The sequence below is a fragment of the Pistacia vera genome, unplaced genomic scaffold (genome assembly GCF_008641045.1).
Source record: "Pistacia vera cultivar Batoury unplaced genomic scaffold, PisVer_v2 Contig922, whole genome shotgun sequence".
Lineage (NCBI taxonomy): Eukaryota > Viridiplantae > Streptophyta > Magnoliopsida > Sapindales > Anacardiaceae > Pistacia > Pistacia vera.
In genome coordinates, this window is record NW_022196804.1 from 84,604 (window position 1) to 112,388 (window position 27,785).

Sequence of the window (27,785 nt, forward strand, 5' to 3'; positions counted from 1 at the left end):
TGTCAGGTCGGGGAGACAATAGGCGAGCTGATCACAAAGGAGCAATGATGATCAGCAAAAGGGGAAAAACCCGCTATGAGCAGAAAAAGTCCTATGCTCCTGTCCCCGCACGACCGCGACAGGACCCAATACACTCCGCTGAATGTGTCCAATCTGCGATCCTCGACAAATCCGAGGAAGCCAGCCTGCTCGGTGAGCAGAACCCATGAAAAACCTGCTACGGCCAGAAACAGCAAGAATACTGTCGTTACCATCGGATAAAGGGCCATCACACTGATGAATGCCGAGCTCTAAAGCAGGCTATCGAAGAGCTTATCAAGAAGGCACTTCAAGGAGTACATTGATGACTCCCCTAAGAAAACCAAGGGGAGCGAAAGAAAAAGCGTCGTGATCGCAGCGGGTACGGTAGTGTTAAACTAATTTTCGGAGGTCCGCACCTCACGGGAAACATGCGAGGAGCGCAGGAAAAGATATGCTCGCGAAGCGCACCACGACCCGATCAGGATAATGACACTTCGCAGCGACCTCAAAAAGCCGAAAAGAGGAACCGATAACCTTCTGCGAGAAAGAGGCAGCTCGCTGCCACCATCCCCATGAGGATGCTTTGGTGATCACCCCCCTGATAGGGTGTCATAATGTCTGCAGATGCTCGTGGACAACGGAAGCGCTGTGAACATTCTGTTAAGTCCGCTTTCGATAGAATGAACCTGGTCGGGCCGACTGAAGCCAGCCTCGATGCCTCTGTACGGTTTCAGGGGATCACTGATCCCCAGCGGAACAACTCAGCTCCAGTCACGCTCTGTGACTACGACGACAGGTGACTAGGGTTACAGAATTCTTGGTCGTGGACTGCCCATCAGCCTTCAATGGAATTTAGGGCGACCTCTATGAGAACTTCAGGGCAGTCTCATTTATCATCTCCAGATGAAGTTCCCCACTCTGACGGGGATAGGAGGAGGTAAGCGGATCACAAAGCGCATCTCGCGAATGCTATGTGAAATCGGTCCAAATGGCGACAAAGGAAAGGGCATTTCGCGGGGTGCACCCTGCAAGCTATGGCGTCAGCCGGATCGAGCCACGCCTGGTCCAGCAAAGGATATATAGATCCACGAATTCAGGAAATCCCCCCGAGCGGCCGGTTGAGGATCTGTCACGAGTATCAGTTGATCCAAAAGAGCCGAGCCAAATGCTAAAGATCGGAAGTGTCTCAACTCAGTTCGCTTCCGAGTGGTAAGTTCTTGAAGGAGAACATTGAGTGTTTGCCTGGTCGCATGCCGATATGGTCGGATCAGCCCGAACGTTTTGCCATTCACTGAACGTCAGCAGCGAAGCTAAGCCAGTTCGCAAAAGAAAGGGCAATGGTCGGAGCGGTACGCCGCGTTAACAGAAAGAGTGGGAACCTTCTCCGAAATGGATCTGGCGCGAGGCTCTCTACCCGACTTGGGTCGCTAACCCGGTCCTGGTAAGGAAGCCAAATGGAAGTGGCAAACTGCGGAGACTTCAGCGACCTGAACAAAGCTTGCCGAAGACAGGTTCCCCTGCCAAGAATCGACCAGCTCGTTGATGCCACCTCGGGACACGAGCTGTTAAGCTTCATGGATGCATACTGGGATATAATCAAATCCCGATGTATAGCCAGATGAGGAGCATATGACCTTCATACAGGACCGGGGGTATACTGCTACAAAGTATGCCCGGCCTCAAGAATGCGGGTGCGACTATCAGAGGTTGGTCAACCGAATGTTCTCCGACCAGATCGGGGAGACAATGGAGGTCTATGTGGACGACATGCTGGTCAAATCCCAGGTCGCCTCAGAGCATATTACGCATCCGCTGAGAGTGTTGACAACTCCGGCTCTACAGAATGAAGCTGAACCCTCTCAAATGTTCGTTCGGGGTATCTTCAGGAAAATTCCCGAGGTATATGGTCAATCAGCGGGGCATAGAAATAAACCTGAAAAGATTCAAGCTCTGCCGATATGAGAGAGCCCGACAGCAAAAAAGCAGGTCATGAGTTGAAAGGCGATAGCGGCACTCAGTCGCTTCATATCAAGAATAACAGACGCGTTTACCATTCTTCAATGTCTGAAGGCCAATAGAAATCGAGTGGACTTCCGAATGGAGCAGCATCCAGAGTATAAAAGAGCATCTGGGAAGCCACCCCTCTCTAAAACCTTTCACAGGAAATCCTGCTCATCTACCTGTCCGTGTCTCAATTCGCGGTCAGTGCAGCTTTAATACGGGAAGAGGAAAAAGCTCAGTGGCAAGTATACTATGCAAGTAAAAGCTATCGGATGTCGAGATGCGGTATCCGGAAATGGAGCGACTAGCTTTTGCCCTATGGTCGCTTCCAGAAAGCTGCGACCTTACTTCCATGCCAATCGATCAATGTAATGACAAATTACCCCCTCAGGCGTCCTCCAGAACCGAGGCCTCAGGTAAACTGCTCAAATGGGCCATGGAGCTGAGCCAGTTCGACCGAAGTATACGCCCAGGTCGACCATCAAAGGGCAGGCTGTTGCAGACTTCATCTCGGAATTTTCCTATTCCCAAGCGAGCAACAGTCTAGCGAAGTCGGGCAAGAAACTATTCAGGACCTATGACCTGGAACCTCTACGTCGACGGGTCATCAAACAGGAAAAGAGCCGGTGCGGGTCTTCTCCTAGTGAGCCCCGAGGGGGTTCGAATTCATGGTAACTCCGGTTCGGGTTTAAGGGCGACCAACAATGAGTCCGAATACAAAGCTCTGCTCGCGGGTTGCGACTCCCACAAGAAATGGGTGCAACCGCGATCAGTTTTACAGCGACTCATGCTGGTCGTCAACCAGATAGGAGAATACCAAGCCAAGGAAGGGAACATGGTCCGCTACCTGAAAGAAGCTAAGGTCTCTCTTGGTGTTTAGGCACTTTGAATCGCTCAGATCCCCAGGGAGAGCAACCTCTATAGGGGACGCTTGGCAAAGATAGCCTCTCCAAGATTCGAGGTCTGATAGCACCTGTTCGTTTCGTCGATGCTCCAACTATCAGCTCGACCGAACAGGCCGTGAATATGGCTCAGCCAGATTCGGGATCTACATTGTACAGTACCTCAAGGATGGGACCTTGCCTAGCGACAAGGTCCAGGCAGGGGTCCTGCGAGTAAGGGTGCTTGTTTCACACTCTCGGGGATCAGCTGTACAGGAGAGGATTCAGTGCCCCTCTCCTCTGATATGTAACCAGTGAAGAGCAGACTACATCATGAGGGAAATCCATGAAGGGACCTGCGTAACCACACAGCAGCTGATCTCTTGGGAAAAGATTGTTCGTCAGGGATATTATTGGCCCCGAATCCAGGAAGATACGCACAACTTTGTCAAGAAGTGCGACAAATGTCAGCGGTTCGCGAACATTCCGCAAGCCCCATCTCACGAGCTCATTACTATGCTAGCCCCTGGCCATTTTCCATGTGGGGGATCGACCTTATCGGCCCCATGCCAGTTGGAAAGGGAGGGGTTAAATACGCCGTGGTCGCGGTAGACTATTTCCCAAAATGGGTTGAAGCCGAGCCACTAGCCGCGATCACGACCAGGAAGCTAAGAGACTTCGTTTTCAGAACATAGTGTGCCGCTACGGAATTCTCACACCCTCATCTCAGACAAGGAAAGCATTCGAAATGAGGAGTTCGAAGTTCTGCGACGAGCTGGGCATCCATAAAAAATTTGCCTCAGTCGCCAGGCCGCAAGCATGGCCAAGTTGAAGCAGTCAAGAAACCATCAAGCACACTCTGAAGGCCAAGCTCGGGGCAGCCAAGGGAAATGTGGCTGACGATCTCCCCGAAGTCTTGTGGGCAACAGGACAACTCCAAGGACCTCCACCTCGGAAACCCCATTTTCGCTAGCCTATGGCTGCGAAGCGATGATCCCCGTGGAGGTCGGGACCGGTTCCCTTCGGAGGGACCTCTACACAGAAGACGAAAATGAAGCACTTCTGAGAGCGAGTTTGGATCTGATCGAAGAGCATCGCAGCAAGGCTTCGCTAAGGATAGCGGCCTACCAACAGCGAGCAAAAAGGTTCTTCGACTCAAAGGTCAGGCGAAGAGACTTCCAGGTCGGAGACCTGGTGCTAAAGGAAGTTCTCCTGGGACTAGAGAGCAAAGTGCGGGATACTAGGGCTAACTGGGAAGGTCCGTACCGGGTCGACAAAGTGATCAGACCAGGGACCTACCATCTCAAAAGATTGAACGGCTCCAAGGTACCCCGAGCTTGGAATGCGAGCACCTCGGCCATACTATCAGTAATCCTGAACTCAGCTCTCAGTTTTGTTAATTTCTTTTTTAAAAGTATTACTCTGTTCGCTTAAAACAGTTCGCATGTGTTCTGTTCGCATGTAAGAATTTATATGTAATCGCTTATGTAAATCACAATTGTAAATAGTGCATATTTATGAGAAAACGAAAGCAGTTGTAAAGAAAATGTGTCTTCATTTATGTACAAAAAGTCAAGACTCGAGTACAATGGGAACGACTCTTGACGCTTAAGGCTGGTCGGGAAATCCTTCGAGCCAGAGCCACCTGCCTGGTCGGGTCCCTGGGTGGCCGCGGCAGCCTGGTCGTCCTCCTCGGCCATGATCCGCAAGGTCGCCTGCCAAACCTCCGGGAGGTCGGAGAAGTCCAAAGCAGGGTTCCTTGCTCGCAGGGTGTAGATGGACCCGATTGCCCAGTCCGCGGCCTTCTCCTCCATCTCCTCAGACTGATTCTGCATTTCTACAGTTAGAGAAGCAACTCTCTCCCGACTCTCCTGAAGCTCGACCTCAAGAGCTAGCCTTTCCTGTTCGGAGGCCCCTTTGTCTTCTTCAGCTCGCTGAGCCTGTTCGAAGGTCGCCCGCATCTCCTGGTCCTTTTCTCCAACCTCCTTGGAAAGCCGGGCGGTTGTCCTTTGAAGCTCTTTAATCTCCTCCGCACGTCGGTCGAGCTCCGTCTTTTGGAAATCCACCGTTTGTAAAGCGGCGTCCTTTTGATTCAGATACCTGTTCGCCGCTTCGAACGCTTGTGTTCTTTCAGCTTTGACGGACTCCAAGCTCTGCTTTAGCTTCGCGACCTCCTCCTCCAGGTCGCTTATCCCCTTTGCGGCCCCCAACCGCGTGTTTTCCATGGCCATCCTCATCGCAAGCAACCCCTGCGAACAAGATGAGTTAGAAATAAATCAGAATGAAGTTTTAAACACAGCTCATTTACCTTGCTCAGATGTTGGAACGACCTGGTCATCAGGTCGTCACCCGTGTCGGCGAACTCGTCGTAGGACTCCGATAGCTCGCACTCAAGCAGGCCATAGACAATCGGCTGCAGGTACTCGGGCAGACTCCCCAATGAGTCTAGAACAGGCGTGTCCTTCGCCTTATCACCAGTAACCGCCTCGCTCGCGGGCTCCTTGCCCGACCTCCGGGATCCCTGGCGCGACCTCAGAGGCTCTCCCTCAGATTCAGTCTTTGACTCCTCGGGCTGAATCTGCTTCCTCTTCTTCGACCTCTGGGCCGGACCCTTCCGCTTTGAGCGAGCAGTTGGCGCCTGAGCAGCCTGTTCCGTCCTGGTCGCTCCTTGCACAGGACGGGGCTGGGAAGCCGGGACTGTTCGCACCGGCTGTGCCGGGACAGGACGAGCAGCTTCAGCCGCCCTCTCACTCCTCGATCGAGGGAAGACGAATGGTGCTCGGCGGGGCTGTCCGGACTCCTTTGGAGGCATCGTTTCTGCATTTAAGTTCGTTAGTAAGCAAACTTATTTACGACCAGAAAGGAACCGATATAACTTACCTTCTGGGGGTTCTAACGACACCTTGTCGCTAAAAAAACCGTACTTCCGCAAGTTCACGGTTGTCACAAGTTTCCTCGCGTCGCGACTATCCTCGTCCAGTACTCCGAAGGATACAAGCCTGCCTAGGTCAGCGAGTAGCGCCTGCTCGGTCGTTCTATTAACTGCAAAACAAAGTAGGTCGTTATTATGGATCAGGCGAGCAGATAATGAACCCACCGAGAGAAAACCTACTTGGATTTTGAAAACGGCAGTAGCCGTCGTAAAAGAAAAAGAATAACTTTGTCTCGTAGGCCCCCGCATTGCTGGGATAGCTGTGTATCCCCGCGGCAATGGTAGGTCGCCGAGACAAATAGTACGAGTCCTTGTCCCTACTCTTCTTAAGGTAGTAGGCCACGCCGAGCTCCACCGCCGTTGGCTCTCCCAAGCCGCTCTCGCAGCACGCGATGTACATCGAAACAGAGATGACATACACGTTTGGCGTAAAATGCATAGGTGCGATCCCGAAATGATCCAGGACCGACCTGATGAAAGGATGGAAGGGAATCCTCCCTCCACCCTTAAAGATCTCTTCAGAGATCGCAGCAAGGCCATCGGCCGGGCGCCGTGATGGTCTGGTGTGGTCGAGGAACACCTCCGCGTGAATATCAAACTGCATCTTTATTCTATTATATTCCTCGGAGGTGAGAACCGAGTAGACGTCGAGGGCTGCGTCCTCAGGAACTTCCCGCGAGGACGAGCTGGCTCCTTCCTCGGGTCTGGATGTTGACGGTTCCATTCCAGTCTGTAACATTGACAGACACGGTCATTAGGGCCTTCGTGTTCGTCCCGCGTGGTGGCAGGGGACATTCTTAAAATCTGCAAGTGACTCAAGCCGCCATCCACGGCTCGAACCCAATGGCGGCGTCGCGTCTCCGGTGAAACGCCGGGAGACCCAACGCCATTATCCAACCAAACCAGTGCAAAAAAAAAGGGGGGAGGGGGGAGGGGGGGGGGGGGGGAAGAAGAACCTTACTCTCTGGGATGCGAAGCTGAGGCCGAAACTCGTTTCAGTTGCCTGAAAAGCGCCGATCGGAAGAAAATTGTTCCTGGTTTGTAAAGGTTTGTCACTCGAAGCGAAAGGAATTTCGGTGACCTCACTAGAAAAATGCAAGTTCTCATATATGGATTGCGAATCGACGGTTACCACCCCTTGGAACTGAAACGACAACCCACTCTCTCTCCCCGCATTAAATGCGCCCCACGTCGCATTAAATGATGTCATAATGGTCGTCGTTTCGAACGCGCTGCGCAACTAATGCTGTCAAACGGCGTCAGCTCAGCACGCGATGCATTTAATGTGCCTGACAAACGCTTTAACGCGTGCAGAGCGCCTGATAGCATAAAACCAGGTTCATTGAATCTCTAAGGTACAGAGAGGAGCGTCCCTCAGATCCAGGTCGCTAAGGTAAAGATTGTCAGATCGCTCTGGCAAGAAATTGCGCGAGATCGTGTTTGCCAAGAGTTCTGTGCCGAGCTCATCCCGTTCAGGTCGGAGTGACCAAAAACTCTAATGTGACTTAGTTTCCAAGGTCCGATCCTCGGACCTTAAAAACTAGGGGGCTTCTGTTATGCCCGGGAAAATAAAGGGCTGACATGGGAAAGTCACGTGAAGGGTGACCTGCTCCCGTCAGAGCAACACTCACACGTCAGACCTGCCAAATGGTATGGAGCTCACACGCGTCCGTTTCCCTGCAATAAGTCGTGCGAAGTCAGCTTGGGAAAGGGAAAATGGGACATAAAGCTGGATTATATCCTGACAATCACACCAAACCATGGATTTAATGATGATTACACACTTCAGTTTGATATAAAATGAAGAAGACCCCTTCATTAAGGGGATTGGGCCATTTTCATACAAAGAGAAAAATCTCTCTCTCTCCTGTAAAGACATTTTACTTTTCCAACTCGTGTAAGTCAGTCCGCAGTTGCGACCTGACCCACACTAATATTAATACAAATCAGTGGACGTAGGACTTGCTACCTTAGCATCCGAACCACTTAAAAAAACTCTATTTGCATTTATTTTCGCTCTATATATTCCATTTTCGCGTGTATTTAACAGCCAATCAACGTTACGCACGTGAGAATTCGTTGGTGCTTAAAACGAGCATCAACATAGTTAATTGAGTTCTTTATTTCTGACAATATATATTTGTAATTTTTCTCGCAGGCAATTATTGGGACTGGGTTTCGACTCGGTTTGGTGACATGGTGCCTTTCAAGGACTGGCCCTCTCTATGTCTCAATGTTCAAGCCCTTGGATATTCTCTCTTCTGTTGTCATGGATATCATCTTCCTGGCAGAACCTCTTCGCCTGGGAGGGTATATAAATACAGTTGATTAATTATTTCATTTCAGTTTTCCATCTTATTTTTAATTTGAAATCTCCTACAGTTTGATTGGAGCAGTGATAATTGTTGCGGGATTTTACGCTGTGATGCGGGGAAAGCTGAAAGAAGAAAGCACAACTGAAGGGTATCGGATTGAGAATTTCATAATATCCAGTGAAAAGGTCCCCTTACTACAAAACAAGATAGATAATATGAACACTAGGTCTTCTTGTGGATAGAACTATCAATACTTTGTGTAACCCGGGAGGTAGCCAAGTTGTATACTTGTATAGTTGTATTACATGATTCCTTCCCTTGTCAGATTAAACTTGTCCAATAAACAATCAAAAGCTTAGAGTAATTTAGTTATATATTCTCTAGATGTAGTCAGCCAACAGTTGTAATTTGTATTCTATTCATGTGAGTTGCGAAATCATCCAAATTTCTTAATATACTTTATATTACACCAGTACATCCCAAACGTGGCTATGATCTTGGAGATATTGCCAAGTAAATAAGAAAACATAAGTTGTTATCGTATTATTGCTCAGCTACATCCATGTCTGGGACTGCAGGAATGTCTATTTGAGCAAGAGAGTAAGGGAGAGAGAGGTGGTGAATGGTGATAATGGCGCTGTGTAGTAAAAGAGCTGTATTGCCTTTTCTGGGAATGGTGACTGTAATTTTTATTCAAGTTAGCAATATGGAAGTCATCAAAGCTGCTATGTCTAAGGGGACTGACAAATATGTCATTATTGTCTATTCTCAGATCCTCTGCACTATCATTTTTGTTCTTTGTTCCCTCATACTTCACAGGTCTTTATATCTCTATATTTTCTATAGTACAAATTTCTAGTATACATACTAAAAAGTTTTTCTTTGTCTTCTGATGTGTACAGATCAGAGTGTCCTCCAATGACCTTCTCCATTCTCTCCAAATTATTCTTGCTTTCAGTTTCTGGGTTGGTAACATTCATTACTCTGAACTTGCATACATCTTAATGATTTTGACTCAAATTTTGTTTGACTGCATGTGAAGTGAAAAGGTCTTTATATGTTATATTTCATTCTGAAATATTTAAGCTTGTGTTGATTAATTCAGATTATGAATATTATCCGCCCTTATTTCTTAATTATTCTTCGTTTATATATTTTTCCTCATACAGAATGTTGGCCCAGATTTTCGGATTTGTTGGTCTACAGTATAGCTCTCCTATGCTCAGCACTGCCATGCTCAACTTGATTCCAGCATTCACTTTCATGCTTGCTATCTGTTGATGCTTGAGTTTGACACCAACTAAACGTACGCATAAAATGCTGAGCTGACTCAGAAGACACACGCAAATGGGGGTATGAGAATGAATAAGTGATGGAGAACAATGTTTAAAGTAGTTCGGATGCTTAAACAAGCGACTCCTACGTCCATTGACATTGTATTAATATACTGAGGTCAGGTCGCGTTCAGCGAGCTGATTTACAAGTTACAAAGAGAGAAAGTGTGTATGCTATTCTAGAGAGAAATTAGCTAATTCCACAAACGGGAGAGGAGCCCTCTATTTATAGTGGGATGAATTGAGGTAATGATTACTAAATCAGGGAGTGGGTCAGATTGCCATCCAAATCCTTCCTTGCGCCCCGTTATTCACCTGCTTGATTGATTTCCTCGACTCACACAGAGATTTGGACACGTGAAACCCCTCCAGCCTTTCACCAGCTTGGCGCACACCTACTACACTGGCAGGAGCATGCCTCTTGCATCAGTGTGCGTCGTGGCTACGTCTGAATGACTGCTGGACTTACCTAAGCTTTGACCACTTACGCTGACAAGGCTCTGCATCAGCCCTACTTTTCCAGGCATAACAGAAGTCCCCTAGTTTTTAAGGTTTGAGAATCGAATCATGGAAACTACATATTATGCCTTGATTAGATGCGTTTGAACATTGGTTGACCCGACCTGGATGCCAAGAGGTCGAAGAAACATTTTCACGCAGGCGACCTAAAATGGCCTTTACTTTAAGGGTTAACGACCTGTACTAGACCATATCCAGTGCCACGACAATGACCTTGATCTTCGTCCGAGGTTCACGACCTAATTGCACTTAGCGGAATTTTTGCCGAAGGCAAGGGATCGTGCTGCTTCGCGACTGATATACATCTCAGTTGGAGAGTCACATCGCTTCGCAATTGACGTGAGACAAGATCGAAGAGTCACGTCGCTTCGCGATGAGACATGAGCCGAAGAGTGTTGTACGTAACGACCTCTTCAGATGTTATCCGTTGCACTTTTGCAGCAGATACATTTAATGAAACACCTTTTGCTCTGACAGACGTGTCCTATGCGCAATAAGTGTCAGCCATGCACATTAAATGAGAGTCATGCTGAAACGACATTCCCTATCAGAGCATTAAATGCGGACGTGGGCGCATTCAATGTGGAGGAGGGAAAACGTGTCGTTGCTTGAGTGTTTCAACAGAAAAGAACGATGATTTGGTTTCTCAAAGCGTGGCGGTCACTCTTTTTCGCTGATCTGTGACACATGGTCACGATCAACGGTGAGATGCGTTTTTCGCCCAAACGTCGTTTGACTCCGAGAAACCAAAGTGCCATTTCCTTCGCTATAAAAACCCAAGTTCACTTTAGGTAATGTCACAATATTCATCTTCTCAGAGAGAACAAGAGATTTTCGTGAGCCTTGGTCCTTTACCTGTCAAATTGGTCCACGCTTGATATCTAGAGTAGGAGGACTAATCTTCTCATTTCAAGAGGTAAGGATGATCTTTCGACCATTTTTACTATTTTTTCTTGTTTTCAATAGTTGTCGTGCGATGACAGTCTTGTTTTCTTGTTCTCATTCCCTATCAGAGCATTAAATGTGGACGTGGGCGCATTCAATGTGGAGGAGGGAAAACGTGTCGTTGCTTGAGTGTTTCAACGAAAAAGAACGATGATTTGGTTTCTCAAAGCGTGGCGGTCACTCTTTTTCGCTGATCTGTGACACGTGGTCACGATCAACTGTGAGATGCGTTTTTCGCCCAAACGTCGTTTGACTTCGAGAAACCAAAATGCCATTTCCTTCGCTATAAAAACCCAAGTTCACTTCAGGTAATGTCACAATATTCATCTTCTCAGAGAGAACAAGAGATTTTCGTGAGCCTTGGTCCTTTGCCTGTCAAATTGGCCGACGCTTGATATCTAGAGCAGGAGGACTAATCTTCTCATTTCAAGAGGTAAGGATGATCTTTCTGCCATTTTTACTATTTTTTCTTGTTTTCAATAGTTGTCGTGCGATGACAGTCTGTCGGAAGTTGATCGGAGATGAAATATTCTCTTTGGGATTGAGCCATTGATGGTGGCTCTAAAAGTAGTCTACTAGGGTTTTTCTAAGGTTTAAGGGAGGAAGTATTTCTTTTTCCTCCATGTCATTGTACGAAACAGTGTACGAAGACTGAGTGATTCCCTGCATGTCACTTTTCTTTTCAGACCATAGAAGAATAGACTCCCCAACGACCAGGACTGAAGAGGGCCCCCTTCAAGAGATCCTGTCGATAATTACTGCCGATGAAATCCAAAAGGTGGTAGACCAATACGCTCTCAGCGTGGAGGTCATCCGAGATAGGACACACACAGCTCGAAGTCTGCCACGAGGGATGGCTGCGATCTCCGAGAACATATTCAAGAGTGGGGGGCTGATCCCCTTCCACCCTTTTGTCAGGTCGGTCCTCGATCATTTCGGGATCACACCGCTACAACTCACGCCAAACGCATACATGATAGCCGTGGCCATGTACATCGCATGTGGCGAGAACGGATTGGGCGAGCTAACTGCTGTAGAGCTCGGTTGCTCATACATTCTGAAAAAGAGTAAGGACAATGACTCTTACTATTTTTCCAAGCGACCTACCATTGAAGCGGGAATACACAACTATCCGAGCAACATAGGGGCATACGAGACAAAATTATTTTTCTTTCGTCATGATGGCATTTGCCATTTTCAGGAGCCAAGTAGGTCCTCCTTTCTTTTGGGTTTGTGAACTTTCTTTCGTTCTTTGCTGACGAGCTCTTTGTTTCTTCACAGTTAACAAAACGACCAAGTTAGAGCTCCTCGGGGATTCAGATAGGATCGCTACCTTCGGCTTTTTACCCGAAGAGAGTCGCGACGCAAGATTGTTCATGACAATCGCAAATTTGCGGAAGTACGATTTCTTCAACTCAGAAGCGACCCTAAAGACCACACCGAGTAAGCTTCTTGACCTTAGCCTTTTTTATTTCGCATGCGGCGAACTGTTTCACTAACGATATTCGCGTGTAACAACCATGCCTCCCAAGGTGCCCAAATCACGGCGACCATGGCAGTTTGCCTTCCCCCGAATGGGTGCTACCGGACCAGCTGAAGCTACTCCCAATGGTATCCCCGTCGGAAGGACATCGACAGCTGCTGTGGCCCGACCTGCAGGCATTCCCCAGCGTCCAACTGCTCGCCCGAAGCAGATAATCTAGCCCAAAGGCCTAAGAAGAAAAGGCAAATTCAGATCGAGGAGTCAGAGTCTGAACCTGAGGGTTTGGGCATTCAGCCCAAGAGGTTGCAGCCTTACCAAGCGTTCCGCTCGGGAGAGCCACCTAGGGGCGTGGCTGGCATCTCTATTGCTCCCGAGGGTCCACAAACAAGACAACAAGCGGCTGCAGTCCCTGGGAGGAGGTCGGGCAAGGAGCTAACGGAGGATACTCTACCTGTTATGGGCACAGACACCCCCGTGCTGGAGTCAATGGGTCAGCTACCGGACCATCTGTAGCCAGTAGTCTTTGCTTTGCTGGAATGCGGGCTTGCGAAGGCTTTTGAGCAGTTCGTGGCCTCTGGCACTATGGACCTGATAACCACGTCCTTCCAGCACCTGAGTCAGGTAAACGAACTGCCCTCAGCAAGGACTTTTATTTGCTTTAATAATATAAAGGACTAACTTTATTCTCTTCGTTATGCAGGCCTTGCTCTCCATGCACCTGTCCCTACAGAAGGTCCACCTGGGGGCTACTAAGGGACTGGTCGAGATGAGGGAAGAGAATGCGCAGCTCAAGCGTGAACTAGAGGCCACGCGAACAGGTAGAGACTAGTCCATCATTCAGGCGAATCAGTATTTGTCCGAAAGGGATGCTGCACTTCGCACGGTGGACTTTCAGAAGGCCAAGCTAGAGAAACGCAACAAGGAAGTGAAGGAACTTCAGAGGACCGTGGCCAGACTCACCATGGAGGTTGGCAAGAAAGACCAGGCGCTGTAAATGACCTCCGAGCGGGCCTTACGTGCAGAAAGGGAAAAGGGCGAGCTGTGGGAGACTACTGAGAATAGTGATGGCAATGGGCCGGGCCTGGGCCGGGTACCCCTTGGCCCAGGCCCAAGCCCGACCTCATGACACAGGCCCAAGCCCGGCCCGAGCCCGCTACGGGTATGATAGGCAAAGCCCAAGCCCGGCCCGACGGGTTTTTTATAACCGCAAGCCCGGCCCAAGCCCGCCTTTTTTAATAATGTTTATTTTTAAATATTAATAAATTTCAAATTTTTTTATATTTTTAATTTTAGAAATGGTTTTTAAATATTAATTGAAGTTATTTCCACAAATAATTTAAGCAATAAGTGAGCAATTAAAACTCCATAATAGTTGATTATACTAACTTTTCAGCTGTGCATAATATGTTATGGTGAAATCCACTTTAATAAGTTGAACTAAACCCATCTAACTCATTTAAAGGCAATTTTAACATGTTAAACCTTTAATATGGGATGAAAATTGAGGTTAGGGTTTGGGAAAAATGGATATATATATATATATATATAGGATAATATTGTAATTAAATATATAGTATAAGGGTAAATTAGTAAAATTAATACTAAAATTTTCGAGACGGGCCGGGCCGGGCCGGGCCTAAAGATATACCCATGCCCGGCCCGTACCCGAGGTCGGGCCTTAAAATCAAGCCCAGGCCCAAGCCCAAGCCCGCCAACCTCGGGTAAAGCCCGCCCCTTTCGGGCCGGGCCGGGCCGGGTACCCGAAAATATCGGGCCCATTGCCATCTCTAACTGAGAAGCAGCGATCAGCGCTTGAGGCCGAGCTCTATTTCACTCGAGGACACGTCACGTCGCTAACTGCAGAGATGCAATAGCAGGAGGCGGAGATCGAGAGTAAGGCTGTAGAATAGATGATTCAGTCCATCTTTGCCCTTCGGTCGAAGAACCTGAGATGGATCTGTCTAACCTCCCAGATGAGTATCGGGATACCCTTGCTGCCATGGCACAAGTGGAGACCGAGGAAGGGAACTAGGCACCTGGCCTGGAAGAAGAGCATCTAGAGTACGTCTGTTAGGAGCTCGTACCCGAACAGATGGTCGGCGACCAACCTAGGGATGTTGAGGTCACCCCTCCGGGACCTGGGGACGAGGATTGATGATGTTTTTTTGTAGTCTTTCCCTTTCTTGCTTATGTACTTTCCCTTTCATTATAAATAAAGACATCGTTTTTTCTATCTTTCATGAGTACTTATAATTTTTGCATTTTCTGTTGCATATGAACTCACATTCTAACTGTTTACAATAACATTGGTACAAGTTTATGCGAACAAAATTATACACATGGAAAAACGATTACAAAGGAACAGAATCATGCACTTGCTATTTACAAAGATTAAGAAAAGTAAAATCTTTACAAGGCAAAATTGAGTTCAGGATTACTGATAATATGGTCGGAGATGTTTAGCATTCGAAGCTCGTGGTACTTCAGAACCATTCAGCCTTTTGAGATGATAAGTCCTCGGTCTTATTACTTTGGCCATGCGGTATGGGCCCTCCCAGTTCGTTCCCAAAACTCTCGCACTTGGTTCTCTAGTACCGAGAAGGACTTCCTTTAAAACGAGGTCGCCGACCTAGAAGTCTCTTCTTTTGACCTTAGAGTTGAAGAACCTTTTCGCGCGTTGCCCATAGGCTGCTATTCTTAGCTGAGCCTTGCTGCGATATTCTTCAACTAGATCCAGACTTGCGCGCATAAGCGCTTCATTGTCGGCTTCGTTGAATAGGCTCCTTCGAAGTGAATCTGTCCCTACCTCAACAGGGATCATCGCTTCTCAACCATATGCTAGCGAAAAAGGGGTTTCTGAGGTAAAGGTTCTCGGAGTTGTCTTGTATGCTCACAAGGCTTCAGGAAGGTCGTCAGCCCAATTCCCCTTGGCTGCGCCAAGTTTGGCCTTCAGAGTGTGTTTGATGGTTTTGTTGACATCTTCAACTTGACCATTTGCTTACGGTCTCACGACGGAGGCAAATTTTTTATGGATACCCAGCTCGTCTCAAAACTGCTTGAATTCCTCGTTATCGAACTACTTCTCATTATCAGATATGAGGGTATGAGGAATCCCATAGCAGCATATAATGTTTTTGAAGATGAAGTCCTTGAGCTTTTTGGTGGTGATCGCGGATAATGGTTCTGCTTCGATCCACTTGGTGAAGTAGTCTACCGCGACCACCACATACTTGACTCCCCCTTTACCAATTGGCATGGGACCAATGAGATCAATTCCTCACATGGAGAATGGCCAGTGGCTGGTCATGGTTATCAGCTGGTGGGAGGGAGCTCGCGGTATGTTCGTGAACCGCTAGCACTTGTCACACTTTTTGACAAAGTTATAGGTGTCTTCTTGGATCAGGGGCCAATAATATCCTTGACGAACAACTTTGTTGGCGAGGGATCGTGCAGCCGTGTGATTGCCACAGATCCCGTCATGTATCTCCTGAATGATGTAGTCTGCTTCTTCGCTGGTTACACATCGGAGAAGGGGAGTGCTGAATCCTCGCCTGTATAGCTGGTCTACTATAAGTGTGTAAAGAGCAGCTCTTGTTCGCAGGGTCCTTGTTTCGACCTTGTCGTTGGGCGAGGTCTTATTTCAGAGATACTGAATGATAGGAGTCATCCAGGAAACTGATTCTACTGTATTCACGGCCTGTTTGGTCGAGCTAACACTGGGGTCTCTATGAACCGAACAGGAATACTTTTCGGTGCATCTGAGTCTAGCGATGAGGCTATTTTTGCCAAGGCATCTACCACATAATTGCTATCTCTAGGAATCTGTGTGATCGTGAAGTGCTTGAACGACTCAAGTGCAGTCTTAGCTTTCTTCAGATAGCTGATCGTATTTAATTTCTTCCTTGGCCTGGTATTCCCTTAAAATTTGGTTGACAACCAGCATGGAATCGATATGAATGCTGATCGCAGTTGATCCTATTTCTCTGGCCAACCGCAATCCAGTGAGCAGAGCTTCATACTCAGCCTCATTATTGGTTGCTTTGAACCCAAACCGGAGGATGCTATGAATACGAGTCCTCTCAGGACTTAAGAGGAGAAGACCTACCCTAGCCCTCTTTCTGTTCGTTGATCCGTCGACGTATAAGCTCCAGGTCGACAGATTCTGAATAGTATCATAGTTGACTTCGCTGGCCTATTGCTCGGATTCCTTGGTTGGATGATATGAGAATTCTGAAATGAAATTAGCAACAGCCTGCCCTTTGATGGTTGCTTTTGGTCTATATTGCAGATCAAACTAACTTAGTTTCATGGCCCATTTGAGCAATTTACCCGATGCTTCTGGTTTCTGGAGGACTTGTTTGAGCAGCTAACTTGTCATTACATGGATTGTATAGGCGTGGAAGTAAGGTCGCAACTTTCTGGAAGCGATCAGCAGGGCATAAGCTAATCGCTCTATTTTCGGATACCGCATCTCGGCATCCAACAAACGCTTGCTCATGTAATACATTGGCCATTGAACCTTGCTCTCTTCCCGAACTAATGTTGCACTAACCGTGTACTGAGAGACAGATAGATATAGGAGGAGAATTTCTTGCGGGAAAGGCTTGGACAGAAGAGGTGGCTTCCTGGGGTGCTCTTTAATGCTTTGGAATGCATGTTCATACTCGGGAGTCCACTCGAACTTCTTGTTAGCCCTGAGTATGTTGAAGAATGGCAAGTAGCGATCTATTGCCCTCGATATGAAGCGACTGAGTGCCGCTATTCGCCCATTGAGACTCTGAACCTGCTTTCGGTTGGTCGGGCTCTTCATATCGAGCAGAGCTTGGATTTTCTCGGGGTTGATCTCTATTCCCCTCTAGTTAACCATGTACCCTAGGAATTTTCCTAAGGATACTTCGAATGAGCATTTGAGGGGATTGAACTTCATTCTGTATTTTCGGAGGATGTCGAACATCTCAATGAGATGCGCTATGTGATCTGAAGCGACATGCGACTTGACTAGCATGTTATCAACATAGGCTTCCATCGAATTCGGTTAACCAGCTGCTGGTAAGTCGCTCCAGCGTTTTTCAGGTCGAAGGGTATAACTCTATAGCAATACAGCCCCCGATCTGTGACAAAGGAGGTATGCTCTTTGTCCGGTGCATACATCAGAATTTGATTGTATCCCAAGTACGCGTCCATAAAACTCAGCAGCTCATGCCCGGAGGTGGCATCCACGAGCTGGTCAATCATTGGTAGGGGAAAGTTGTCATTTGGGCAGGTTTTATTAAAGTCGGTGAAGTCCACATAGGTCCGCCACTTGCCATTGGGCTTCTTTACTAGAACTGGGTTGGCAACCCAACTCGGGTAGAGCGCTTCTCGGATGGACCCATTCTAAATGAGGTTCTCTACCTTGATTTTTAAGGCAGCATATCGCTCTGGATCCATCGCTCTTCTTTTCTAGCGGACCGGTCTGGCTTTACTATCGATGTTCAAGACATGGAAAATGATGTCCGAGCTGATCCCGACCATATCAGCATCCGTCCATGTGAACACATCGATATTCTCTTTGAGGAAGCTGGTCAGGTCGCTGGCGAGTTGGGGGTTGAGATTGCTTCCAATCCTCAACACTCTGCTTGGCTTGCTCTGGTCAACTGATATTTCTGATAAATCCTCAACTGGCCCACTGGAAGGGCATTCCTGGATACAAGGACCCAAGTTATCCTTGGTTGGGCTTGGCTGTGGTTCGATCCGGCTGATCGCCATTGCTTGTTTGGGAATGCCACGCGAGATGCCTTTCCCCTTTCACGCCATCTATACTGCCTTTATATAGCAGTCGCAAGATGCGCTCTGAGATGCGCTTGCTTCCCCTATCCCCGTCGGGGTGGGGAACTTCATCTTGAGATGGTAGATCGAAGTGACTGCTTTGAAGTTCCTTAGTAGAGGTCGCCCTAGGATGTCATTGAAAGCGGACGGGCAATCCACTACTAAGAATTCAGTTATTTTGGTCACCTCGTCAGAGTCACCCAGCATGACTGGAAGCGAGATCGTTCCTTTGGGGATCAGATGATCCTCCGTAAAACCATATAGGGGGATTAAGGCGAGCGTCAGGTCGGCCTCATCCAATTTCATTCTCTCGAAAGCTGGCTGGAATAGTATGTTCACAGCGCTTCCGTTGTCCACCAGCATTATGTGGACGTCAAAGCGCCCTCTTTGGGGTGTGATGACGAGAGCATCATCATGGGGATGATGCAATCAGACTACGTCTTTTTCGGAGAAGGTGATTTCCTCCTCCCTGCGAACCTTTGGTGGTCGCTGCGTCGTATTCATCACACTGATGGGGTCGTGATGGGCTGCGTGAGCATATCTTTCTTGGGCACCTCGCGAGTTTCCTCCGAGGTGTGGTCCTCCAAAGATTATCCCTACATTGCAGATACTTTTGCGATCACGATAGTTTTTACACGGTTCTTCTCGATTTTTCTCCCTTACGAGAGCAGAATCATCAACATACTCCTTGAAATGCCCCTATTTGATAAGGTCTTTGATTGCTTGCTTGAGAGCTTGGTACTCGTCGATGTGATGCCCATTGTCCCGATGATAACGATAGTATTTTTTGCTGTTTCTAGATGAGGAGGGACCTTTCATGGGCTCAGGCTCTCCGAGCAGACCAGCCTCTTCTGACTTATCAAGAATGGCCGAAACAGATGCATTCAAAGGGGTATACTGATTCCTGTCGCGATCGCGACGAGGAACTGAAGCATAAGACTTCTTGGGCTCAAATCGTTGTTTCTTTCCTTTTTGTTGATCATCGTTAGCCCATCGACGATCAGCCCTCCTATTTTCCCCCCAACCTGGCACATTGTTTGAAGTGCCGGGGTCGTGGCAGTGGAGCGTCGCCACGGAGTTCTCAATATAAAGGTATTTCTCCGTAAGGCTGTAAAAGCGGGTCAGAGAAACATCGTCCTCTGATTGTAGCTCCTTCCAAAGATCTGTCTGCAGACGAACTCCAGCGATGATGAGAGTCCGAATGGACTCTTCGGGAGTGTAAGCTACTTTATGGAGCTCCTTGTGGAACCTATCAATGTAAGATTTGAGGGATTCATCTTTCTCTTGCCTTATGTTGCTAAGGTAGCTCAAAGGCATTGAGAACTTCTTGTTCGCGTAGAAGTGTCTTAAGAATGTTGAGCTCATCTGGTTTCACGAGCTGATTGATCCCGTCAAGACCGACCTGAACCACCGCTTGGCATGAGATGTAAGAGTCACTGCCAAGCATCGACATTTTGCCAAGTCAGAAACTTGGTAAAGTTCTATCAAGTCGTTGAATTCGTACAAATGATCATACGGGTCAGAATTCTCATTGAACGCTCGCATATCAGACATTCTGAATCTAGATGGGAGAGGGCGGCTAACACAGCTAGAGAAAAGGGAGACGCCTCTACGACCTGCCCTTGCTCATTTTGCTGAGCTTTTAGCTGATCTAGAGCTCGCTATAGCTCCTCATTCTGAGGCAGTGGAGCCATCTGGGGATTGCTTTCCCCCATGCGAGTTCGACCCTCGCGATTGCAGTTGAGGAAAGTCCGGAGGTCGGATTCCACCTCGTCTCTACTGGCAATTCCAGCCAATCTTGACACACACTGGCTAGAGTCGTGTGATGGCGATGAATGGTGCGGGGAATCTTCACACCTCCACGGTGGTAAGAACCGCCCCGCTGAGTGTGGGAACTTCCCGCATGACGACGATCGGAATCGTCATTCTAGCAATGATGGAATTGCCCTGCCTCGCACTTTTGTGGGAGTGCTCACGCGATGTGGCATGGGACAACTCGGGCTGCGACCTATCACTGAGTCTTTGCGCCACGGGTATTTTACCCGGGGTACGGTCGGTGTTCGCTGGTCCCTCGGACCTCTAGGCACATTGTTTGCGACCTACTTTCCCTTCCTTTGACGCGCTGCAGTGCACGCGACATGAGCTATCTCCCTTTTCCACACTTTCATGCGACTTGCAGGCGTTTTTGGCAGTGGCATCGCCTTATTTGATTCGGGTGGTGCAATCCGATCCAAAAGGTCCAACCTTTGGTTGACCGTTTGGAGAGTATTGTTGAACCTCTCCAGGTTACTCATGACGGCTGGATCAAGCCGTGAGCTTGAAGGAATATCCCTCACAAGATTTTTCGGAACTTCCAAAGTGCCCTCTTGCACCTAGGAGACTTCTTCCTCACCATGATTGGGTAGCTCAGATTCAAATCTACGAGTCATTTGTTGCTGTAGGACCAGTTAGTTAGAGATTCTCCCGATGAAGGACGACTACTAAATCAGACCCTCCTTCAAGTGCCAAACTATTGATGCTTGATTTTGACACCAACTAAACGCACCCGTGAAATATTGAGTTGACTCAGAAGACACACGCGAATGGGGGTATGAGAATGGATAAGAGATGGAGACCAATGTTTAAAGTGGTTTGGATGCTTAAACAAACGACTCTTACGTCCATCGATATTGTATTAATATACTGAGGTCAGGTCGCATTCAGCGAGCTGATTTACAAGTTACAAAGAGAGAAAGTGTGTATGCTATTTTAGAGAGAAATTAGCTAATCTTACAAACGGGAGAAGAGCCCTCTATTTATAGTGGGATGAATTGAGGTAATGATTACTAAATCAGGGAGTGGGTCAGATTGCCATCCAAATCCTTCCTTGCGCCCCGTTATTCACCTGCTCGATTGATTTCCTCGACTCGCGTAGAGATTTAGACACGTGGAAATCCTCCAACCTTTCACCAGCCTGGCGCACACCTATTGCACTGGCAGGAGCATGCCTCTTGCATCAGCGTGCGACATGGCTGCATCTGAATGACTGTTAGACTTACCTAAGCTTTGACCACTTACGCTGACAGGGCTCTGCGTCAGCCCTACTTTTCCAGGCATAACACTATCATTTTCAGGTTCTTCTTCTCCCTTTTCCATTCTGATAGACCTCCCATTAAGAAGGTGTATCAATATAAAGGGCATAAGGGTAAAAGGGTGTGAGTGTGCATGTGTGTTAGTGGTAACTTTCATTGTTTGCGTCTTTGCAACATTTCAAACTGCCATACTTGCTCTAATTCTAGAGAGAAACCCAAATTCTTGGACTCTAAGGGCAGACATGGAGTTGATAGCTATTTTGTATTCGGTAAGTATATACAGAGAGGAGCTTATGTACATTTCTTGTAATTGTAGCATTGTCTCTTATTATCCAAGATCTTCTCAATATTGTAATAACTTGATCTGCTGTTTAATATCTAGGCAGTTTTTGAAGTAGCACTTCGAAATCTTGTGCACGCGTGGGCATGTCATAAGAAGGGACCTGTCTATGTTTCCATGTTTAAGCCAGTTGGAATAATCATTGCAGTTGTAATGGCGGTTACTCTTCTTGGGGATACTCTTTATCCTGGAAGGTATAATTGTATACTTGATATTTCTCAGATGGGTGTTCTTTGCATTAACAACAATCAACTCTGCTTTTGGATAGGAATCCTTAGGCTAAACTATATGGACTGAAACTCCACCTTTAGCAATAAATTCTATTTGATCATCAAAATGCTTCTTACTGGTTTAACAAGAAATAAGAAAACTTGAACCAAGAGCTACTAGGTATAAAGAAAAGAAATGAAATATGAAACATAAAGGTGAATCAGTTGCTTTCTAGTAACTACGCTATATTTGAATTTTGTTTTGACGGGAAGGAGTAAGTAACCGTAAGATTGTTGGATTTTTATTTCTGTGCAGTATTATTGGAGCTTCCATAATTGCTTTTGGATTTTATTCTGTGCTTTGGGGCCAAGCCCAAGAGGAAAAGATGGTTGATGACAAAGGAATCAATAGCTCGAAGTCATCATCTCCTAACACCCCTCTCGTGGAAAACAGAAGCATGGAGATATAATAATTTTGCACAGAAGCGAACATAATGCTAAAGCGTAATCAAAGTAATTATTTAGCTGCAAAACAATTTATGGGTTAATGGTCAAGAAAGTAAGTGTACCTGTAATTGTAAACTTAAGAGTTGGAAAATTAGTTTTACTTTCTTCTCTTTTCTTCATTATGATAGCTAATCTATAACTGGATAACATCATTCTGCATATCAAGAATTATATTGTGCTAGTATGAGAAGTTGAAAGGAAATAATACACTAACAAAATATTTCCTACTTGAATGAATCAAGGAGAAACAAAACCTTGAGCAAATATGTCTGAAAACAATAATTAATCCACAAGAGACACAAGCAATTTTACGTAGAAAAACCTTTTCGATGTGAAGAGATTAAAAAACCATAAGATCGAATGATCCACTTAAATCCACTATAATAAAGAAGTGTTTACAACAACCACAAATTACTAATAATATTCCACAAAAAATTTAGAGATTTATCACAATTCTAACAAAGTGAAATATACAAAAGAGTTACGAAAAGATAAGAGTAAAATCAACCGTAAAGCACCCGAAATGCAGCCTTTATAACTCCAAACTCAGCCATCAAAAATGAAAACCAACCGTCCAGATTGAAGAGTCAAACGTCTTCTGCGTTTTGACAAAAAATCAGGTAAATCAAACTAGTAATGACCTTCCGATCGTCAGGTTGAAGAAGGACAAACGGACTGAAAATTCTGCAACTCAACCTTTGATTTGACTGTCTTTCTAAAGGCAAAACTTTACAAAAAATATGGTTATCACAAAACTGACCGTTGGATGTGAAAATGTTGCCGTCAACAACAACGCTCTGATATTTGAGCCAAAACGAAGCAAGATTCACCGTTGGATCGTCATTAGAATAAGCTAGTGTGACTGCGTCTCTCTCACTTCTACCTATTTTTAATCGGTGAACAGTATCCACGTTTTCTAGACTGTTCACCCACTCAAAAATCAACTAAAACAAGCTGTACCTTTTTTTTTTTTTTTTTTTTTTTTTTTTTTTTTTTTTTTTTTTTTTTTTTTTTTTTGGTACTTAGGATTTTGGGTTATCCTCTATACGAGGAAACCCAAGCCCAACAAAGGTTTGCCTGTTCCATTGCCTCCTTTGTACCAGAATAATACTAAATCCCTAATGCAATGATGAATTTTCAGTTTCTGGGTACCACAGTGTTATTGCCTATTTGGTACTGCAAGACAATTCATGTATATGCTAAGTATTTATTACATTTAATAACCACCAATCACAACTGATTTAAAGATAAAGCTAAGAGAAATTTCAGAGATGAAAATTCACTAGAGGGTGGTATACTGTTGTATTCTAGAAATTTTCGTCTCTGGGTTGTTGTGCTCAATAATGCATGTATATATTGATTATGACCTTAGATATCTAAAAGGTTAAGTGTCTTTGTTTTGCAAGTTGTCTAATCAAAAGCTGCTAAATGTGCGGTTGTAATTTAAAAACATACATTTACAAGCTATTAAAATGACAGAGGCATTTGATAAAGTGTTCTGCATAGTGCATATCGTGACTGGCCCAATAAGGTTGACCTCTGCATTACCTCCATTTGTAACAGAAAATGAACTCTCAATCTCAATATTTAAGTTTTGGAAGTACTTTTTTCATTCTTAAGAAAATTCGAAATGGTCAAATAAACAAAGTACATACCCTACTTCAAGAGATAACGAAAGTTCTCCAAAATAGGGAAAAAAAATAATAATTATGTAGCAAATTGTCTTCATCTTACCGACATTAATTGTGAATTATCAGCAAACCATTTTAAGCATCCATGTCTATAAGGTATGGCACAAACTTTCCCATAGATCTCTGGGATTGAAACACTTCCCCGATTGCGGAGTGCTTTGTTGTTGGCACAAGAGCATCACATACCACTCGCTCGTCCCTCACAAAGAGCAATAAATGTGGAGTCCAAGTGTAACAGAAGTTATGGTGATGTTAGAGTTCTTGGATGTAGGTTTAAACACCCTCACTAAGGCAGCCATGAGCGGTGGCATGAGTCACTTTGTCCTTGTTGTCTACTCTAATATCCTTGCCAGCTTCTTCCTTGTTCCTTGTTCCTTCATCTTCTATAGGCAAGTACTTATCTTCTTCAACTCAATTCTAGCTCAACATACAACATCTTATAGTTTCTTTACCTTTCTTCTCATTTAGCAGACAAAGAAGTCGTCCCCAGCTCACGTGGTCCATAGTATATAGAATCTTCATCCTTGGTCTGCTCAGGTACAGGTTTCTTAATTAACACAGGGATGTTAACAATCATAATATTGTAATCTCATTACAGGAACATGCGTATTTGTGTGTTAATTTATGAGTATTGTTCTTGTAGTTGCTGCGGGCAGATGTTTCACTATATTGGGATAGAGTATAGCTCTCCAACTCTGGCATCGGCTATGATCGATTTAACTCCAGGCTTTACCTTCATACTTGCCATAATCTCCAGGTGCTCTCTCCTTTCTCTATTCAAATCTCTCCTGTCAGGGAAGGTCAAATTTGAGTTCTCAAATTTACTAATAAATTTACCAAAACATACAATTTATTCCTGCATGAAGCTGATAAAATTCTATAATATGTAAATCACTATCTTAAACAAACACTAATTATGCTGATTCTTAAGGATGATGCATACATAACATGCATTCATCAATTCACCTGCCCAGTATGGAAGACTTTTCTAATAAAAGACAAGTTGGGTACGTTTAATCAATGTCAAGTTGATTATCAAAATTTAAAATTGGTTGGTAAACTTTCCCTTTCAATCACCAAGATATGGGTCAATTAACATTAGCACTACACGTTAATGTCCATCATATACTCAAAACATGTCAAAACAAAGGGTTGAAACTTCGTAAAATATCAGTAAAAGAGACATGGACAAATTCTAACACAGTGGTGAAATGAAAATGGACACTACAACCAAATAATTCTGTGTCAGATGAGAAACACCTTGTCCTGGCCGAAGGAAACCTCCAGGGGCTCCACCAAATAGGCTTTCCAGATTTTCCTTGATGAACAGAATGCCATTTTCCAATTAGATAGGACAAACTACTACCTTAGCTTCTTTCGGGCAAATGTCCAATAGATAAATTATTTTCCATTCAATGTGTATAACATTTTAATAATGGATCTATATTATGAATTAAAACTTCCAATATTTTTAATAATTAATTATTAACTGGACTAATATCAAATATTGGAAGTTTTCAGGATGGAAAACCTGGACTTAAGAGTTCAAAGCAGTCAAGCCAAGTCCATTGGAACTTTGGTTTTGATGATTGTGACTCTATACAAAGGTTTGCCCATTAAAGTTGCTCCATCAAGTAATAAGTTACTTAAGGAATTTATGCTATCATCTCAATCAAATTGGGTTCTAGGAGGCTTTTTTCTCGCACTTCACAGTGTTATTCTGGCATCGTACTACATTGTCCAGGTACACCTATTTAAAATATTCAAAGTTCAAGCACCAGTCCAAGGGAATTAACCAAATATGTTGTTTTACTTTCCAAATATTCAGACATGGATTATTAGGGACTACCCCGCCGAGCTGATGGTAACACTCATTTGCTGCATCTTTGTAAGCATTCTGTCTGCCATAGTCTCCCTGGTAGCAGAGAAAGATGCAAATGCTTGGAGACTGAAGCCTAATATCAATTTGATGGCAATTGGGTATTCGGTAAGCGTGGAGAAGAACCTTTGCTTAATTGTAGCTAGGATTTGTGCTTCTGTTCCGCGTTTAAAACGGTTTGTTAAATATTGAACTTACTGGATGCTGCTACTTAATCTCTAGGCAGCTTTTGCGTTATCACTTCGATCCGTGCTTCATACATGGGCATTAAAGAAGAAGGGACCAGTCTATGTTTCCATGTTTAAGCCACTTGGAATGGTCATTGCAATTGTGTCTGGAGTTGCATTCCTGGGGGATACCATTTATCTTGGAAGGTATAATTTATTTAATTCTCAATGCATATTTATGTAGTAATTCTTTAAAGAGTGTTAAATATGACAAGAAAAGAATATGGTTGTATTATTTGAATGGTTTTGCAGTTTGGTTGGAGCAGCTACAATAGCTCTTGGCTTTTATGCTGTGATTTGGGGCCAAGCACAAGAGAAGCTTATGGTGGATGACAATGAAATTTGAAGCTTTAAGTCATCCTCTCAAAAAGTTCCTCTCCTGCAAAATAAAGCATGCAAATATAGAACTTTTGCGTGAAGAAGGGGAGATTTGTTGAAGGCAATATTCACATTTGTGATTAATATATTATGAGAAAATGTAAACACAGAATTTAGAAGAAGCAGAGAGTTCTGATCTGAAGTTGCTTCTCTGCAAACATATCCCTCATGAAATGTTACATCTAATTCAATGTGTTTTGTCTTCCCATGTAACCTTTGTATTTATATTTTCACTCCACATCTTATAGCTTCTTAATTATATACTCTTCATCTATATCTCACAATATCAACCTTTTACTTTTTATATAGAACTTAAAAAAAAAAAAAAAAAAAAAAAAAGCAAAGGGATACAACATGGGTTCCTGAATTTGAGTTCCCCCAAGGGTTACCTGATCATTCACTTTAGGGTTCTGAGGGATTAGTTGAGGTGCACATAAACTAACTCAAACATCCTCGATCACCAAAAAAAAAAAAAAAAAGAATTTTTTTAGGAACTTGGTAAGAATAGCATACTATTGATATTAAGCAAATAATTAGTTTGTTTTCAAAGAAGTGTAGATTAATAGAAAATTGAAGAAAATTCGAAAAACCAAAGATTTTAACACTTACTTGTTTTTCATAAAACTATTTTTCTCTTGTATGAGGAAAAAAAAGAACTAGAACTAGAATTAGGGTGCTTAATACCAAGGTTAACATGTGGAAAGTAATATAGAAAGAATTTATACCCTCTTTAGTAATTTTCATAAAAGGATAATATTTTAATTAAGTAAAAGAAAGAATTCAAAGAAACAATGGTCGACTCATATAAAATATGGAGGGCCAATGGCATCACTCTAAACTCTAAAGTGAAAGTATTACAAAATTTGGATTTTCTCTTAGAGAATCAACATGGGGTTTTTAATTAAAAAAACTAAATTTTTCAGGTCTATAGTAATTAAGCAAAATTTCAAACACCAATGTAACCAACTTCTTAGTTAAATATCATTTTCAAACTTACATTTGCAATCTCTCACACAAAAAACAGAATATCAAGCAAGTAAAACCACTACATTCAAGTAAGAAGATTGATCTTTAACTTAAAATCATTATATCCTTGCAATTTTTCACTTTTTATGTTAATTTAAAATGATTGTCTCTTGTTATTCACCCTTTCCCGGTTGGCATAATTTAATATGCCAATGGATAAAATATTTCACACTAATAGCATTTATGCTAACAAAGAAAGGCAAATTTTACACTTTAAA

At 44.7% G+C, this 27,785-nt stretch overlaps 1 protein-coding gene across 1 annotated transcript; it reads left to right on the forward strand.

The window, feature by feature from the left end:
* Window positions 1-24,273: 24,273 nt before the first annotated feature.
* On the forward strand, window positions 24,274-26,769 carry LOC116120079 (WAT1-related protein At3g28050-like). The gene is made up of 7 exons (XM_031406016.1): window positions 24,274-24,446; window positions 24,529-24,594; window positions 24,701-24,814; window positions 25,579-25,801; window positions 25,886-26,044; window positions 26,159-26,310; window positions 26,416-26,769. The coding sequence occupies exons 1-7, from the start codon at window positions 24,274-24,276 to the stop codon at window positions 26,507-26,509; spliced, it is 981 nt and encodes a 326-aa protein (XP_031261876.1). The 3' UTR covers window positions 26,510-26,769.
* The last annotated feature ends 1,016 nt before the right edge of the window (window positions 26,770-27,785 follow it).